The sequence below is a fragment of the Coturnix japonica genome, chromosome 5 (genome assembly GCF_001577835.2).
Source record: "Coturnix japonica isolate 7356 chromosome 5, Coturnix japonica 2.1, whole genome shotgun sequence".
Classification (NCBI taxonomy): domain Eukaryota; kingdom Metazoa; phylum Chordata; class Aves; order Galliformes; family Phasianidae; genus Coturnix; species Coturnix japonica.
In genome coordinates this window covers 28,403,448-28,421,468 of record NC_029520.1, presented here as the reverse complement: position 1 = coordinate 28,421,468, position 18,021 = coordinate 28,403,448, and the positions used below count along the sequence as shown (strand labels likewise).

Below are 18,021 nucleotides of genomic sequence, written 5' to 3'. Positions count from 1 at the left end.
TATAATTATTGACCAAAAAGTCAGACTACGTTTTTATCTCATTTATATTGTATTCCTTTGACATCAGTGGTCTGAGAAAGAAAAAGAAAATGGTTGTTTACAGAATAAATGCATGGTTTCAGTCTGAATTTTTTTTTTTTCTAACCATGTCTGTCTGTTAGTATTCTCTCGAACTGTACTTTTTTCAAACAAATCCCACTGGCTACTCAATAACTACTGTCCATTAGCTTTCTGCTTTATGTTTTTTTATTTTAATTTACTATTTACACATGGACCTCACTAGTGATGGGTGAACATTTTTATGCGTGATTGTTTTTGTGGCTTTGTGGTTTTTGGATAAAAAATGTGTCTGTTTATCTAGTCATATTAGCTTGCAGTTCTAACACTTTCAGTCTCAATAATTTAAAAATACTATTCAAATGTTTCATCTACTTTGAGAAATTAATATATTTACATGACAGTCAGTTGCTTTAGTATATTTTGTAATTCTTAGCATTTTAGTCTCTTCACCAAGGGTAATATATTAAAGGAACTTTGCATTAGTGGATGTATACTGAAATAACCAGAAAAAATCATTAAAATATGCAGTGGAAAGCAACATGCTTAGTTTAATGTACTTCAGAATATTAAATGCAAGTAAAATGGTACATAGACATGGAGTCATCTGTTATATTTTAGTCTCTGAAGCAATAGCTGTGTAAACCTTAACTTCGTAATGTTGCAAGTTCCACTTTATCACGTAGCTGTAAAAGGTAATCAAAATAAATCATAGAAGATGAAGAAATATTTTCTGGGGCTTTCTGTATGCTTTCAGAGGTGGAGCTTGATCCATGAAATCTTGGAAAGCATATTAAATAATACAATATGATGTGCAACGTGTCAGGTCTGATAAATTATTTTGTATAGGACATTTATACAACATATGGTGAGCTGATATGTGAACAGCTTAATGACTAAATTATGTTAATATCTCCTGCTATATTTACTTTTCATTTTTAAAAAATGGTGTTTTCAATTTCTGATTTTACTTTTTTGATCATGGACAGATATAAGAAAGGTGTAGGTCATCTCCGAGAAGCTGTGACAGTGATCCAAGGTTCCTCAGCTGTGCAGTGTACATAACACAGATGTTGGGAGAGTCATCTGTCAGCTATGCCTCTCCTATGGAGTTAGAGTTCTAGGGGGAAAAGAATTCGACACAGTGCTGTCACTGTTACATTTTCACAATGGAAGAGCATGCAAATATTCAACCTCCTGCTTAGCAGTAGTGCCCTGTCTAATGTCTGTGCTGGTTAGAATAAAAAAATAGTGGGTGCATCTAGGGCTCATAGATCTGACAAAGGTCATGCTATGCTGGGCATTTGAATTGGAAATTGTCTGGACTTAGATTTTATAAAGCTCCTACTGTTGTCGGGGAAAATTTCAGCAGGGTTTTGTCCCTAGAGAGGCCTCTTAGGCCCTTTTCTGTCCTATGAATGAATTTAGATGTGAGGGTTTCTCTGCCTTAAAACTGTTAAGTTCATTTTGCATACATCCCCAGAGAGAAAAACTGGCAGATGCTTTTGTCTTGGAAGTGTTTAAAAGAAAACTGCAGAACAGGAACAAGGGAGAGAAGGGGCCCTGTGTGGAGTCCCAGAACATTTTGGAAATGGCCAATATGCAGTTTTCATCAGTACTAAGGCGGGGCACAATATGGTGCCTGTAGCTCACTGGGGAATATGAATGTTGATTAAGCATACTCCCAGGCTTTGAAATCCTGAAAGCAGTGTCAGAATAATGGATGTTGAGCAAATGTCAAGCATTTGTTAATTTCTCTGTTATTTGGAGTTTATCTACCATGATCAATCAAATAAACTAGTGCTTCTCTGTTGTGGCATGTGTCATTGATATGGTGATTAGGGGGCTAGAGAGGCCTTCTGCCTTTTTTTGCCTTTTTTTTTTTTTTTTTTTTTTCCTGTTACAGGTAACAGACTACATATGAACAGCCATAACTTCAAGAATTGTTGGTGGTTGGTTTAATGGGAAGTGATACAAAATACTTAACAAAATACTTTATGGTAGTGAAATAAAATAGTACTTTCATATCTGCTTTGCTGAACCTTAAATTCCATTGTTTCTGTTTTCGGCCTCAGTGCTTTGCTTTTGGCGGGGAGGAGAAATTACTTCTAAGTGAAAGTTGATTCAAAGAAACATACTTAAAAGGAGAAGTTTGAAAACAAAAGGTATCCACTCCAAATTAGTACTGTTCTATAGGTTAGCTTCCTTTTTGCCTCTCAGTCTCTTGGTTTCAACATCCTTATTTTTGACTGGGAACCATTCATGTGCCCTTCAGTTAAAAGCGGAGAGGATTACTCACTTTTTTATAAGAACATGCACTCTTTTTTTAGAGTATGTCAGATAAGTTGTTGGTTGTTGACAAACATACAGAAATGTTAATGGTCCAATCCAGAATATTCTTTTCCTCCAACTTCTCAATTGCTCTTGTCTTCTGGTATCCTAGTTGTGCTAATTTGCCATTCTTAGGAGTTGAGTAACGTACAAAGACCTGAGAGTTTAATGTGGATAACAAATAACAAATTAAAAATAAATAATAAGAAGGAAAAAGTACTGTGGCATTTGCTGTTTTACTGTAACACATTAAGACTTCAAAATAGGAGTGGATAAAGTGGGGATGTAGGGATGTTTTGCCCTTTTTGAAAGCTACCTGGAGAATGTTAGTTGTCAGATTCCACTCACTGACTTTTAAATTCTAGTGAAGTTTACTTACCCTCTTTTTTTTTTTTTCCCCCCTAGTCTTTAGTCTTTATGTGATGTGTATTTTTATTATATTTTTGGCAACCCAGAAATTTAAGAATTGTCAATGCCATGTGACTTGATGCATATTGTGGTCATCTTCCATTTATTTTAACATAGAGCAAATGTTTGATGTTGAATTAGTTTTCCTTCTTTGTTAGTTTCCACATTATTTATTTATTGAAGCCTCTAAATCCATTTTACTCCATTTTATGAGGCTGGTCAAGCTTTGATGCTTAATGAAGGTGATGCTATGTGCTGAACCTATTGATTGTTTACATCAGTGATAACTTTGTTTAACTACGGTATGGAACCAGACTTCCCCAGCCTTTACTGCAACAATGCAGGAAGGAAAGGTTAGTAATTGTGGCCATTTTCAGAACAGTACAAGGAAAACAAAAATTTAAATCCTCGAGAAAGCAGGTGAAGAGTAGGGAAACTTCTATTGCTACAAGTAGTAAACAAGGCTAAAGAGTGCTGGTACAGAATAATATGAAATTGTTATCACCTCATAGCAAACTTTCTCCTGTTACCTGCCAGTAAGTGTTTGTCACACTTCTAGATAGGAAATTTTAAAAAAGAATTCTGGAAGACCATTTGTAAGAAGGAATGGCTCGATTTCCTTCTTAGTGCATTCTGCCATATCTCCAATGTAAAAATCATTATTCCCTCTACATAAGCTATTCCTTCTAGTAAGCAATACCTGAGAAGTGCAATCAACTTTATGGTAAAGTGTAAGACTTCAATCTTGGAAAGACTGAAGTAGATTTTGTAAATATATGCAGGTATAATACAGTAACATAAAGATATAAGACAAAATAGTACGCTGTCAGCTAGGTAGAGTGACACCAAATATTCTGTGTTTTATTATTATTACAAGTAACTGTTAGATTATAAACTTTAATACACTGTGTAGAGTTTAAGACTGAAAACTCAAGTGGACTAGCTGTAAATGGGTTTATTTCTTGCCTTAAATCAGTATCATTACTCATACTGGAATTTAAATTGTACTTCTATACAATCCATGCTTGATGTAGGTAAAATTCTTTCGACTGTATCTTGCATGAGAAACTTCAATAAGATCCTCACTTGTTTAAGGAAGTAACCATTTTTTATTGGTTTACTGGAAGATTTTTTTTACTTTGGGTGTTCAGTTTTACCCTGGAGATAGCTGTGCAACAGTGTGTGTGTTTGACATGTGATGCATGCAAATGCTAAATACAGTAGCAGCATGAGGCAAGTGTCATTAACAGTAATTTATGTAATGAAAGCCACCTGGCTGTCCTTGTAATTAATTGCTTGTAAATAATAAATTTAAATATAATTTATAGTTTTCTAAATTTGATTATATATTTTTAGGAGCAAATTGTTTAAGGGTGTTAGGGGATTTGTTTAGTTTCAAATTGGCACAGATATGCATTTTATATACAGGCTAATTTTTAACAAGATGAACAGTCTAATTAGCTTAAAATTGCCATTTACTAATAAAAATAGTTTTGTATTTGTAGACTTAAAGGAGAATTTTAGAGAATGGCAGGAGAATGAAATTGGAGGGGCATGTACTAAGATTATCCGGGTGATGGTGATAGGCAAACTCTATTTGACTCCTCCTATCAGATTCTTTTGTCAATGAACCCCCTGATGATATGATCAAAGGATACCAAAAAGCTTCTGGTATGCATAAGCTGAAAAGGGTTGAGAGTCATTCAAGTCCTATGTAAAAATATTTTTTTAATATTTGACTAAATTTTGTTTTCAGTTTTAGCTTTGATGTATTTTTAAAGCTTGTATTGTGAATATCCTTTGGATTTGCTTACAGGGGTCTTTGTGTGGTTTTGGCATTTTGGTATGTTTCAAACATGGAACAGTTGTTCTTAATTCTGGAAGGAAAAAACAGTATTCCAGAGAAATTATTATCTACTTGCTTACTAAGATAAGATGAAGTGGTAGTTTCTTTTCAGGTGGAAATAACGCTGTTCTATTCCTGTGTTGTCAGAGCTCCATCTTTAACCATAAAATCTACTGCTGTTCATCCACTTTGAAAATGTCCTGTTGTTCTTTTTGACATCCAATTGAAGTAATGGGGAAACAGCAACTTTCTTCGGACTTTACTTGTGACCTTGCAGGGACTGGATCAGAAATACTTTGTAACAATTAGAATATTGCTTATTTTAAGCTACTCTTCTATTACTACTGCCAGAAGTTCGTTTTTGTATTGATGAAAGGAGGTGATCGTTGGCTGTGTTGGTAATTTGTGCTAACCTCTGCATTTTAATTTTTTTCACATCTGATACAAATTGTGTGTTGTCTGCAGTTGTTTTAAAATATATAGGCCATTACAACAGACACCAAAAAAATGAGGTGTCTAAAGGAGGAACTGGTGCCCTGTTCTTAAAGGAACTTCTAAGTCTTTCTAAACGAAAAATCATTCAAACAGTATCTAATACTGGCAATTTTCCTCTGTCTGCTGCTAGAACTTATTGGCCAACTAGGTCAGACATTATTAAAGTTCAAGTGGCCCAGTGGGAAAAGTAATGGCCTCATGCTACTATGAATTTTAAATGCTGCCATTTCTATGTATTGCACCATCATCTGTTCTTGCACATCACTAAATTGCATAGAAGTTGTGAGACCAACCAATGTCAAGGTCATAGAAGTGATGACTCTTCTCAAGTAGCCTTCTCAAAGCTTTGTCATAGTTATTCTCATAACCCTGTCTATAGGCAGCAAAGCTATGTGTATATGCCTGCATTTAACCTATTTTATTATTATTGCATAGGGTGAACTTGCAATGCAGGAAGTCTTTAGGCTCAGACTCCTTATTTTCAACTTTTAAACATAACAAAGGTACAAAATCGACTTTGATGCAAAGACACTTTAGTACGTAATTCATATTTACATCTTTTTACTTGAGCAGTTCTACAGTTTAATGAACTGGATGATGCTGAATTTCAAAACTGATTAGTGCTATAGCTCCACGTGTGAACTTTAATCTTGTCTTGTTTTTAAATTGGTATCTTTAAGGCTGAAAAGAACATCACCCCTTTCACAGGTACTTCTCTTTATCTAGATGTTTGTTGTAATTTTGTAGCTTTAATACATTTGTAATGAGAGTATTTCCCCAACAACACCATATTGGTTTTCTGGTTTCCAAGGTACTGGAATATTTAGGTACTGGAAAGTTCTAACATTAAAAGATATCTGCTTCACAGAAATAACATTTCACAAACAGACAGGCACATGGCTCTCATACTGGAGAATGTGGAAGGAAAAAGACAATTTCTATCATACCTGAATTCTTGCAAAAACTACAATTCACTGTTGGATGTACTTGCAGGATAAGCTTTGACAGTGCTACTTTGGGATTTCACCCATAATAGCTTCTGAATTTTGGAAATGCAAATCCCCATGCACAGTCTTTTAACCATTATGTTTATCATCTTCATAAGGCGAAGCATTCCATTTTGTGAAAGGGTAGCATTGACTCAGTGCTCTCTGTAGTTCATATTTACTCATTTGTGGGTTTTGGTGTTTTTTTTTTTTACTGATCACTATTCCTTTATTCCATGGTAAAATATATATGAAAGGTAAAACAGCATTTTTAGTCTTTCTATTTTGGGCAAAAAATGTGGAGATAAAGTTGAGGGAAAATAATTGCATTTTAAAATGAAGATGTAAAACAAGTGGAATCTTGTACCTAACATTTTACATTTCCAAAACTCTCAGAAAGTGAAGTGGAAAGTTTACCTAATCCCTAAGCAACACCATTGGCCTTCCTGACCACAAAGGCACCCTGCTTGCTCATAGTCCCATTTTCCTCCTGGGCACTCAGATCCTTCTCCACAGAGCTCCTCTCCAGCAGGTCACCTTCTCATCTGTACTGATGCCTGCAGTTATTCTTCCTCATATGTAAAGTCTGTACTTGCCTTTGTTGAACCCCATAAGGTTCTTTTCCACTCATCTCAGCTTGTCTGTGTCTTACTGAATGGCAGCACAGCTTGCTGGTGTGTCATCCATTCTTCCCAGCTTCAGTTCATCAGCAAACTTGCTGAGGGTGCATTCTGTCCTTTCATCCAAGTTACTGATAAAGATGTTGAAGAAGATCAGAACATGGCTTATCTTTCACATTGTTGTTGCCATTGATGAAATCCTCCACCTCAACCTCCACCTCAGTGTGCTCACATCTAGTGTTTCATCTCCATAAACGTTCAGCAAGCTTCAGTGAATGTCGGCATATACGAAAGTGCATGTCGGCATCCAAAGTTGGATAGTGTCCGAAATCTTGGCAAGATGTGGAGGTATGTTTTGCCTAAAAGAGGAAGGCAAACCATCCCAGTCAAAATCTTTTAGTCCTTACTGGCTGGTTCTTGGCCATAGTTTTACATCAGCTGTAGTTATGAAATACTGATCTGTCTGTGTTAGCTGATTATTTGCAAGTACTTCACACTCACTGCAGGTCTGCAAACAGAACATTTTGGTGTACACTGCAGTGATGATAGTACAAGCAGGAACATCCAGAGCAGGACCAGAACCATGCCCAGGCAATGTTTGATGATCTCCAAGGAGGAGACTCCACAGCCTCTCTGGGCAGCCTGTACCAGTGTTCAGTCACTCTCACATAGTTTTCTGACATACAGACATAACCTTCAGTGTTTCAGTTTGTGCCCATTTCACTGGGCAGCACTGTGAAGTACCCGTCTCTTTATACCCTCCCTTCATGTGTTTGTATACATTGATAAGATATCCCCTGAAGTAAGTTACATGGCAGTATCCTGAAATGTCACCATCAGCAGCTGTGATCTGTTTGGGCTGTCTTGCAATGCAGATGATGAGTTCATGACTCTGTTTCCTCTCCGTGTACACTGTACTGGCTTTTTAAGCAGTTTTCAAAACCATAATGTTTTAGCTTAGTGGCATCTTGCAATAGATGTTCCAGCTATGTTTGAAGGAGCTGCTGCATTTTGCCACACAGCTTTCATTTTGCTGGCTATTTGTGTAACTTTGCCAGTAGCGATAGAATAGTGGCCCAAAAAATAAAAGCAACCACAGAGTGGCAGACAAGTGGTTTTGGTGTTTAACTTGGGCCCTGTGTTAATTAGAAGAAACATGGAAGCAGCCATGTGAAAATATAAATCTACTTCTCTTGTGGAGGAGAGAAAGGGTTGAAGTTCTTGGAATGTTTCTGTTGAAATAGTTCTCTCCTACAATCACAATATTTTTGTGCTGCAATCCAGTATATATCAACCTTGCTCAGTTCTTGCCTGATTTTTATTTATTTATTTATTTAGTATTTGTGTTAAGTTCTAAATGATCTGAACAGTTGCAAGCATTGAAGAGGCTTGTCAGACTAAAATGAAAGATGAAATCAAGGAAACCAAGGGAACAAAATAGAATGGATGAGAGTAAAATGGGAGAACAGGGAGATAATGGTCTTAAATCTTTTTGATATGTCAGTGAGTATAGTTGGATAATTATGCAGTAAGTACAATAATGTTACCAGGAATAGTTTTAAAATACTAAAATTTATGTAACCAGTTGGAGAGAACTCAAACCCAGAACCCAGGTAAATGTTGTCCTCTTTTGTGTTGTTCTGTCATTTAATTTCTGAGTATTTTCTCTACATTCAGTTCTATTGTTATGACCATGTAAATCTGCCAGATAATAATAGTTACATGGAGAGCCATTAGGGGGCCATATGTATCCAGCTCATTTGTAGCCTGCAGGGTTGTTTATTTTGGTTTGGTTTTTTTCCAAATAAATCAACTTGAAAAACCATAGCTATGTATATGTATATAGCCTGTGTAAGTGTGTGATCTTCTTTCCTTTGTTCAGCTTTTAATGGCCACATCTACATGTTGAAGATTGTCATAATTGGATAATACACCTATTGGGAATGCATTGTGGTGAATATTTCTTGGCCCCTCTGTTGAATGATGTATATTTAAGAATATTCAAAGTCTTGACTGTATTGTAACTTATTAAATTAATGGACCACAGAAAAACATACAAATAATAAATAGTTTATATTGTTAGATTTTTTCTAGTTTTAATATTCAGACAATGAATATTCCAGGTGAACACTTATCGTGTCAAAGAAGGCTCAGCTTACTGCTGTCACAGAGATGTGCTGGAAAGACAAGCCCAAACTAGGTGTTGTGGCAAAGATGCCAGAAGCATGAGATACAGATAACTCAAACTGATAAGCTCATTGCATGGCACTGAACATAGTCTATTTTAGTTACTTATTACTCCTAATGGTTCAGCTGGTTTATTTAGAGGTAACTTTATACTGTGCTACATAGACATACCTTCTGTTTCAACATGAACAAACCATTTAGTCATTCTGTTCTTCAGTTTTATCTTTTCAAAGGGGGCATAAAACTTGCTTATCATAATATCTCTGAGATGTGAATATTGCGAGGAGAAAGGCCATTTAAGTGTTGAGAGAATATTTACATTTAATGTAAATATAATGTAATGCAGGTATTAAATCTCCATGCCAGAAATCTGTCAGAAGAACAAGACTTTAGGCACCGCTGAATATTTGAACTACCTATGTTGTACCTTAGTAGTTAAACTCATGAAAGGGAAAATGTTAATTATTCATAGTGCTTTGCTGTACCATAAAACTCGATTTATTGAGACTATAATTTGTTCAAGTTGCATGTAGTAGGAAAATATATCAGAAGTAATTAATTGTATTCAGGATATGATGAGGTAGATATATCCACAGAGGACAATTCAAAACAGTAGCAGTGTGGTATTGATTGTTTTTGTGGGGTTTTTTTTGGGGGGGGGGGGTGGAATAAAAAATCTTGTCCCATTTCTAAATGTTAACAATTCAGAGAGAAAAATTCCCACTTGAGAGGAAAGCTTTCCAGGTTGCTTCATTGCCAGGTGTTTGACATTGAGGGGAGCCTTAGATGAATGAAGCTTATGGCAGCTTTTGGAAATGACCGACTCCAGGGAATCTCTGCTTCCTGCTGTGAAAGTTTCTGTTTTCAAAGCACATCAGTTTCAGTGGGAATGTTCCAGTGGTCCCATATGCTACTTCTGACAGAGAAGGAAGCTTTTAACCTGAATATGAGACAGCTACTGAAGAGTTTCCCTTGCTGCTAACAAAATGAATTTCAATATGTTGCCAATGAACAAGTGGTGTGTTCCCAACTTCTGATGGAATTTAAGTCCATCAATTATTAAAGGAAATTTTGCTTTGTTTTCTTTTGTCTTTTCCCTTTTAACTCCAGTACCTGCTACTGATAGGGCTTTGTGGGTTCTGAGGCTGAAAAAGAATCACCCAAACAATATGCTAGTTTGCTTTGAAACTCTTGCTATATTTTCCTCCCCTCCCTCATATGCTCTCTCCTTGACCTAGCAGCAGGAAGCCTTTGTCTGAGGTGTTCATCTGGAACAACTTTTCCACACTTGTTTTCATGTTCTGTTAGATTACAGGGCAGCAGGCCTACCTTTGAAGCTCCCTTCTCTTTTGTTTCTTTGCAGTGCACTCCAGTAATTAACTTTGTCCTTCTTTTATTTGTTCCAGTCAATCGCAGTCCACTCTGCTGAGCATCTTCTCCCAGGAGTACCAGGTTAGAAGTTTTCTCCTTTGTGAGGGTTGACAGGTGCCTAATTGAATGATGAATGTCCCTTTATTTCTTTGTAATTGAACTGCCAGCTTTCTGATTGGTTTGGAGGATGTTCCCTTTTCCACATCAAGCACCGCCTGAGTCTCAGTGGATGGCTGCCAAGCCTACCCATCCATCTGTCTAATAACATCTAGCCTTTGCTTATTTGGTGGACCTGTAATAAATTATGCTAAACCATTATTATTCTGACAATAATAATTTCCCTGTGTTGCGTGGTTCCATGTGCTAAATGTTTGCTGACTTGCACTGTCAGTGCCGCTTTCCATTGCTGACAGAGATGATGATAAATGACCATTGCCGGAGTGGCAGAAGGCAAGAGAGGCAGAAAATGGAGTCATTTATCATGAGATGACAGGTGTCAGTCAAGTGGCAAGTCTCTGTGGAATTACTTTTTGTAGTTTTTCAAATAAGTTGTTTTTAAGCAATGTTCTTCCTGGTTAAAAATGCCAATTGAATTGTAAAACTAGAGTACACCAGACTTAGATGGAATTGAATTGAGGGAAAATTAATACAAAGATTGAAAGAGAGAACAAGTTTTACTTTGCCCTCTGCAGCCTTCAGTAAACTTATTTAGATTCAATTATTGTGACCTTATTGGCTTTTACATATACGGTACATTGCAGTACACTATGAAGCCATTCATTTCAATTGAACATCATTTCTATATAGAATCCAAAAACATAATTCAGTTTGTATAACAAAGTGTAGCCAAGATATGTGTTTGGACAGTCATGATTTTTGTGTTTTGATCTGTGACACATATGTAAGACTGTTTTCCTTTTGTTTTTCAAGAAACAAATAAAAAGAACACATGCCAAGCATCATACTGCAGAAGCAGTTGAAACTTACTACCAAAGGTATGACCTCCTCACCCTAGTTAAGAGTATCATCACTAATTTTTATTATAATTATAAGTAAATTAGCTTATTAGCTTATGAAGATCTATAAATATAAATTAACAATTTGAGATGAATGTTACAAAAATGTTCACCTAAATGTGTTTATCACTGTACATACAGAATATTTCAGATATCGGTGACTCTGATCAAGAAGTGTTTAACTTCCTTGGCTTTTAATCCAGATAAGCAAATATAACTTTTTACAGTGCATATGAGAGCATTCATTATATACTGCCTATAGTTTGTAATTATGTAATTTCAGTGTCAAGACTAATATTAATGATAAATTCCTTACAACTAGTGAGCTTATTCTGTTGCAGCTGCTTGTAACTTTTAGAAAAAACAGCTGGTTTACATTGCAGAAGTTACATACTAAATTTCTCTATTGCCAGCTTTAATTTTTAGATCACTCCTGTTTTATCAACGGAAGTGTCAGAAATAGCTTTTAAGGGAGAATGTCATCTTACGATATTCTACAGTTATTTGTGTCTTAAGCTAATAAAATGTTTGCAACATCTTATAGTTTGTCTGTTACTTCTATACACTTTATTTAAAATGTTGCAATGACATAATTGGGGCATAATGATAACTAGTAAAAATGTGCAATTAAAGAATACTTTGCAGACTGACATATCTGAAGAGCTTGCATGGCAAGCAAGTTTATACTTCTGATTATAGATGTCTGATATCCATGCTTAATGTTAGTCTGTATGAACCAGGAAAATAAACAAAAAGCTTCCATTTGTAAACAATTAACTACTCTCTGTGCTTCTGCAGAATCACATGTTTAAACCTGAGCACAACCTGATTATATCAGAAAGTCTAGTGTGAATTGTGCTCTTTGGGGGAACTTGATTTATTTTTTTTTTTCTTTTAAGTAGTTATATAATTTTGTAATAATTTGTACTGAATCACATCACACTTCTCTCAGTGTTGATGTTTGTTTAGGAAAAATATTGGTTTGAAATTTTACTGACCAAATGTATGAGATACTTCATTTAATTACTTTTAACTAGTATAATTTTAGTGAAGTTCCCTATGTTAATTGTAACTGTAATAATTCTTTTCTTAGAACACATGCAAATAATTTAAACCTTTTTTATGATGATAGTATTACTAATATTACTAGTCCCATTACATTGAACCACTGCAAAGCAGCAGTGCTTTTTGTGCCAGTAAGGTTATAGGTGTGATTAAGTTTGGCTCACATCAGGTTTTGGTTCTGTATTTGGTGTTCTGTCCCTTTCTGTACAGTCTGAAGTGTGATGGCAGTACATAACTAATGCGTTATGTATGAATCTATATGGTAGCTATGCTATTACTATATATTATATATATTGCAAACTATTAACATGGCTGGATAAAATGCACATATTTTAAAATAAGGAATGTTCTGGTCATTAATAAATAAATAAATCACTCATCTCAATCCCATTTTTTATTTATGGTGTAGTGGCTTGTAGTCTACAGGAGCAGACTGCTTGAGTCAGAAGTCAGTTTGAAATGCTGCAAGTGTAAACATGACAAAGATGTTGACTACTCTTTTGTAGCATCCATCTTACAACTGTACAGTCTGTGTAGTTCCAAATAGTTCCTGCTATTTGGCTAAGACTGGTATTCAGTTTGGACCAACACAAAGTGAAGTTATAAGAAGGATCAGCAAACTTTTCAGGACAGTGTTGCCATCAGCAATTGAAATCTGTTAGTCCATAATGGAATTGCCAGTAGCACTCCATTGTCAGCTGTAGCTGTGATGCTTGATCATCTGGGTGCATGTTTTAGAACGTAAGTCTCAAGCAAATCTTGGTTAAGTATTTTGGTCTTTAACTGTCTTTTTTTTTTTTCCCCCCACCATTATAATTTTCAAGTGTTCAGATTTACATGAGACATCATATTTAGTGTTTTTACATAGAGTTGAAATAGGTTACAGCAATCAGCTTTTATCAGTTCCTTTACTCATTAAGCCTCAGAATAACTTGCAAACAAAAAGCCATTGTCCTCTGTGAAAAGTTACATATAAAGATGTTAAACCTGTTTCACAGAAAGGTAAAATGATAATAATATCTGTAGTTAATGAGCAGAAGAAGGGCTTCTGATGAATAGATAATAACAGAACTAGAAAGGTTGTGGCCTTCTAATGATTTGTTATATAAATAAAGGTAGGATAAATGAGCAGGTTCAGGTGTTGCTAACTACTGCTCTTTACCAGATAGTTGCAAAGCAGAGTGACTTCCAGTAATATAACTTTATCCCATCAACTCCTGAAAATAGGGTCCTTCATAGATCCTAAGTTCTTTTAATATTTCTTGTAATATTCTTCACAATGTTAAGTTCATTCTTGTACTCTGATTTCACTGAAGTTAGTATTTAGTATTACTATTACCTACTATTACCTCTGTTGATAAAGTCTGTGATCAAACTTCTATTTTTTGTGCAGAGTAACAAACAGAATAAGATGTACAGTGATTTGCACTAAGTAGATGAAGATCAAATAGAATTCAAAATCCTTTCAGTGAATAACAGAGTTTTTTGTTTTGCATCTTTAAATAATAGAGATATCATTTGCTTTTAGGGAATTAAGCTGAAATCTTTTTGAAAGACTGTTGTCTTGATTTGTTGTGTTTTTTTGTTGTTGTTTTTTACCAGTGACTTAAATCAGATTGTTGCATATTGCAAATGAATAGGAAGCAGTGCTGGAAAGTTTGTGATTGTTTAAAACATTTATTAGAATGCTTTTCAAGTATGCTGTACTGGGCTGTACAGGAATTATGTTTCTTTGTCTTGTCTAGGTACCTGAATGGGGTGATGAAAAATGCATCTGCCCCTGTTTTACTGGAGCTGGCCAATGAGGTAGTAATCTTCACTTTTTTCTTTTATTTTCCAAGTGTAGAACCTAACAGGCATATCTATAGTGACTTTAGTGATAAACGTAATTAACCTAAAATAAATGGTTTCCAGGCACATTAGACATTTAAAATTGTTCCCCAGTCTGTTAGTACTTATAACAATTAGACAAAAAGCCTCATTTATGAATAAATCAGTTAATGTAATTAGTCTCCTAACTTCAAGAAGTGTAAGATGAATTTGTATTTTGCTGGAAATTTCAGACAGAGCATAGGCCTTTAAAGCACAACTTTACTAAAAGTTGCTGCATTGATTAAGTGAAGTTGCATCTGTTAACAGCTTTTAAGTAACAAAACTAAGATTTTTCTTTTAATAAAAAGGGTTAAAACAGTTCGTTTTCCTGACTCCTTTTAATTCAGTTCATACAGATTAGAGGATGACTAATGAAAACTGCTTAATAAAAGACAATTAAGCAGAATAAATTCCTCAGTATAGCTGTTTCTTAGAAAAGCTAGTCTGTGAAAAGTTTTGAATCATTGCCATTAAAGTCAGAAAAATTTATCAATACTGGTTGCTAAGTACAATATGAATCCGGAGAATCAAGGTATTAAAATATACTCTCTAAAGCACTACCTCAAAGAAAATGTAAAAGAAATGTAAAAGTTTGAAAGAGCGGTGGTGAACCTCCTAGAAAAACAATCAATCAACATATCTACACCCATAGGATCAAAAATATTTATTTACAGTAATAATAGCAGTATTCCATGGAACTGCTCATGCAGTCCTCAAAGAGATAAAATGAAATATATGCTGAAGGTGTTAGGAAGCTGAAAATGAGTGCTTGCATTAAAAATGCAGTATGAACATTAAGTGTTGCAATAGCAGCAACTTCTATATATTACATTAGAAAGAATGGTTTCTCTCTCACATACATTGCTGCAGCTAGCAAATGAGTGATTACCTATCAATTACTAGAAGATACTAGAAGGTCTTTGAAGTGTTCACGTGTCCTGATCATACTGTTAGCAAAGAATAAAGGATTTATTTTGCTTTAGTAGTAATGTTTAGCTTTTTCTTTCATTTTTTAACCATTTCTGGAAGAAACAGGACTTAAACTACATTCTGTTCTCAGAATATAAAGAAGTATGACCTTATTAAAAATTTAAGTAAACAACTTTTTTCATGATATATTGCACCTATATTATACAAGAACTGTCTTCAAAATATTTCAAGCACAACATAATCTATGTTTCTGGTTCACTGTATATTTTTTCCCATTGGTTTAGAGATTATGCATATCATTTCTGACTCTAGTGAGCATATCTTTGTTTATATTACAGTAATATTCCTTTGCAATACAGATCAAAGTTTTCTGCAGTTCAGAAATAAATAAAAATTAGATCTAAGAGGAAAGGGAGATGTACAAAGAACTTATCTGCTTCTGATTTCATGGTAGCAGGGAAATAAGAAAGGCAATGTATTTTGTGACTGCTGCCTAATGTGTTAGTGAAATGTGGCAATAACCAGCACCAGATTACTGCTTCCAAACAATCAAGCTGCCATTTTTATATGATAGTTAATATTTAAATGAAATACTCCTGCATCTGCTGACAATTGATGTAACGGTAATACTTTATGAGTCAATATATATTTAATCAGTGGAAACTGTAAAAATTGATGAGAAAAATGTTACATAGGTGCATTACAGTGTGTAGCAGGTCTGTTAAATAGGAACCGCTCCATATTACTATCTTTTCGGGCTGGTTACTGAAGGTTTTTTTGAGGATGTGTGTGACTACTTTTAAGTTATTTTATTTTATATGTTGTTCCAATGCACTAAAATAAATCTAGTTTCTGTCTGATTGGAATAATAAAATTAGTCACCGTTCTCTTCATACAAATATTTTCAAGTGAGAGTTGAAGCACTATGAATTTTACTTACATGCTAAATTCTGACATGAAGCATGATGGCCCTATTTCAAAGAAAGATGGACACATGATTAATATGAAAATTAGGGAGATGCAAGTACCTGAACTAATAAGGTAGTCCTTATTCAGGCTGGACTACCTTCAGTAATTTCACCATTTTTCATGTGTCAGCTCTGATGTGGGTTACTGGAAATAAGCAGCTCCGTTGAAAGCATTTCTCTCTACTTAGGGAATTTAAGGGCATCCAAGTACATACATATTTGGAAAAAGCATATGCATAAAGGAAACCAGCTTTTTTTGTGTGCATCCACTTACTAAATCAAGCTAAATTTTTTTGTACTAATATTGAACTTGAATATGTGTCAAGACGAATTCACAGTGGCAATGTATGAGCAAGGTTTACTGTCTCTTAGTTAAAATTCCAATTCAGTAAGGGAGTGTTACAATGAAATCTAAAAAGGTATGGTAATTTCAGGTGGAACTGCAACATACAATTTCCGTAAATACAAAAAGTATTAAAGTGGAGAAAGAGCTTTTTTAAGAGCGAAAATTTAAATTCTAGAGAATTTTTTACCTAGTCCAGCACATCTGTTGGAGGTGTTTTAATCAGCAAAACTAAGAAAAATCCTCTGATGGTATTAAGGCTATGCAGTATCACCTGATGGGTGCTACATATAATAAATATTTACAGCAAAATATCAGCATTTCTTCTTTTCCTTTGTAGGAAACCTTACAAAAGAGATTATTGCCATCTTTTTTTAAAAAATTGGTTCAAATAGAAAACCTACAGACATAAAAACAGCAATGTATTTTAGCTGCTTAGAATATCACTACTATCTCCTACTAGCTTCAGCTAAATATTCAATCTATGACAAGTCCCCTTTTTTAATTTTATTTCATTTATGTATATTATGTTTCAAGCACAAAACAGCATAAACACACACAGATACCTCATCTTTGTAGCACATGGAGAGAAACTCAAATCAACATATTTAATTACTTGTTCACATAACTATCTTTTAGATTCTCACATTGAATTTGATTTTCCTTTGGATACTGTAGATCATCTTTGTTCAAATACTTGAGAATTCACCTCTCTAAATTCTCTTCTATTTCTTTTGTGGTAAGATGGACTTTGCCCCATCTCTGATGGCTCGTATTGTGTTGGAAAGATTTCTTCAAGAGCAGGAACAAGCCATCCGTAAGTGTCTCTAGTACTTTTCTTTTTTTGTGTTTTTTAAATTTTGGAATATTTATGTCTGAAACTTTTCTTCTGACTACAACATAAAAATAATTAACATAACGTTGCAAGTGAGCTAATGAGGGCAACATTTTAAGGCTGATATCTTCCAACAGCTAATGACAAACTGTATGTAAAAGGACCACCCACAATTTAATAGTACCCAAATGAATGCGTTCTTTTTCCTTTTCCTTTTTAGTATGTATATCCTTTCAGTAAAATAAAGGGTATGGAGATCACACTACACTGAAATGTTTAAAACTATGCATTTTGAAAGTCAGTAATTACCAAAAATAAGCATTAAAAATAAACCTAAGCCACTTCTAATTTTGCAGCACTGGAGAAATATTGCTGCTAAAAGCAAAAGCGTGTCTAACTGATCTCAGAAAAAGAAAATAAGAAAAAGAAATGAAAGAAAAGAATAGAGCTACAGGAGGAGGTTCAAGCCTAAATTAATTTGCCACTGAAAAAATACATTTTGTTATTTTCTCTGTGTCAACTGCATGATTAAAACCGGCTGTTAAGTGAGCTCTGGGGATGTGCTCGTAAAAGATTTATGAGTAATATTCAATGTGATATTCAAAGTGAGTCATGAATATCAGGGTAATTGCTCTCAGTGCTGGCTCTTTTACTAGGCAGGAGTTTGTCAACTGCCCCATAAATATTTGCC

The 18,021-nt window shown here is 34.7% G+C and overlaps 1 protein-coding gene across 4 annotated transcripts in view; it reads left to right on the top strand.

Annotated features, from left to right (window-relative positions):
• The window catches only part of C5H15orf41 (chromosome 5 C15orf41 homolog), a 109,299-nt gene that overhangs the window by 9,602 nt on the left and 81,676 nt on the right, over nt 1-18,021 (top strand). For all 4 annotated transcript variants that reach the window (XM_015864890.2, XM_015864889.2, XM_032445196.1 and 1 more), the window contains exons 2-5: nt 10,337-10,382; nt 11,232-11,296; nt 14,128-14,188; nt 17,240-17,312. In XM_015864890.2, coding sequence (XP_015720376.1) covers nt 10,337-10,382; nt 11,232-11,296; nt 14,128-14,188; nt 17,240-17,312 — 245 coding nt within the window. The remainder of the gene's footprint in view (nt 1-10,336; nt 10,383-11,231; nt 11,297-14,127; nt 14,189-17,239; nt 17,313-18,021) is intronic.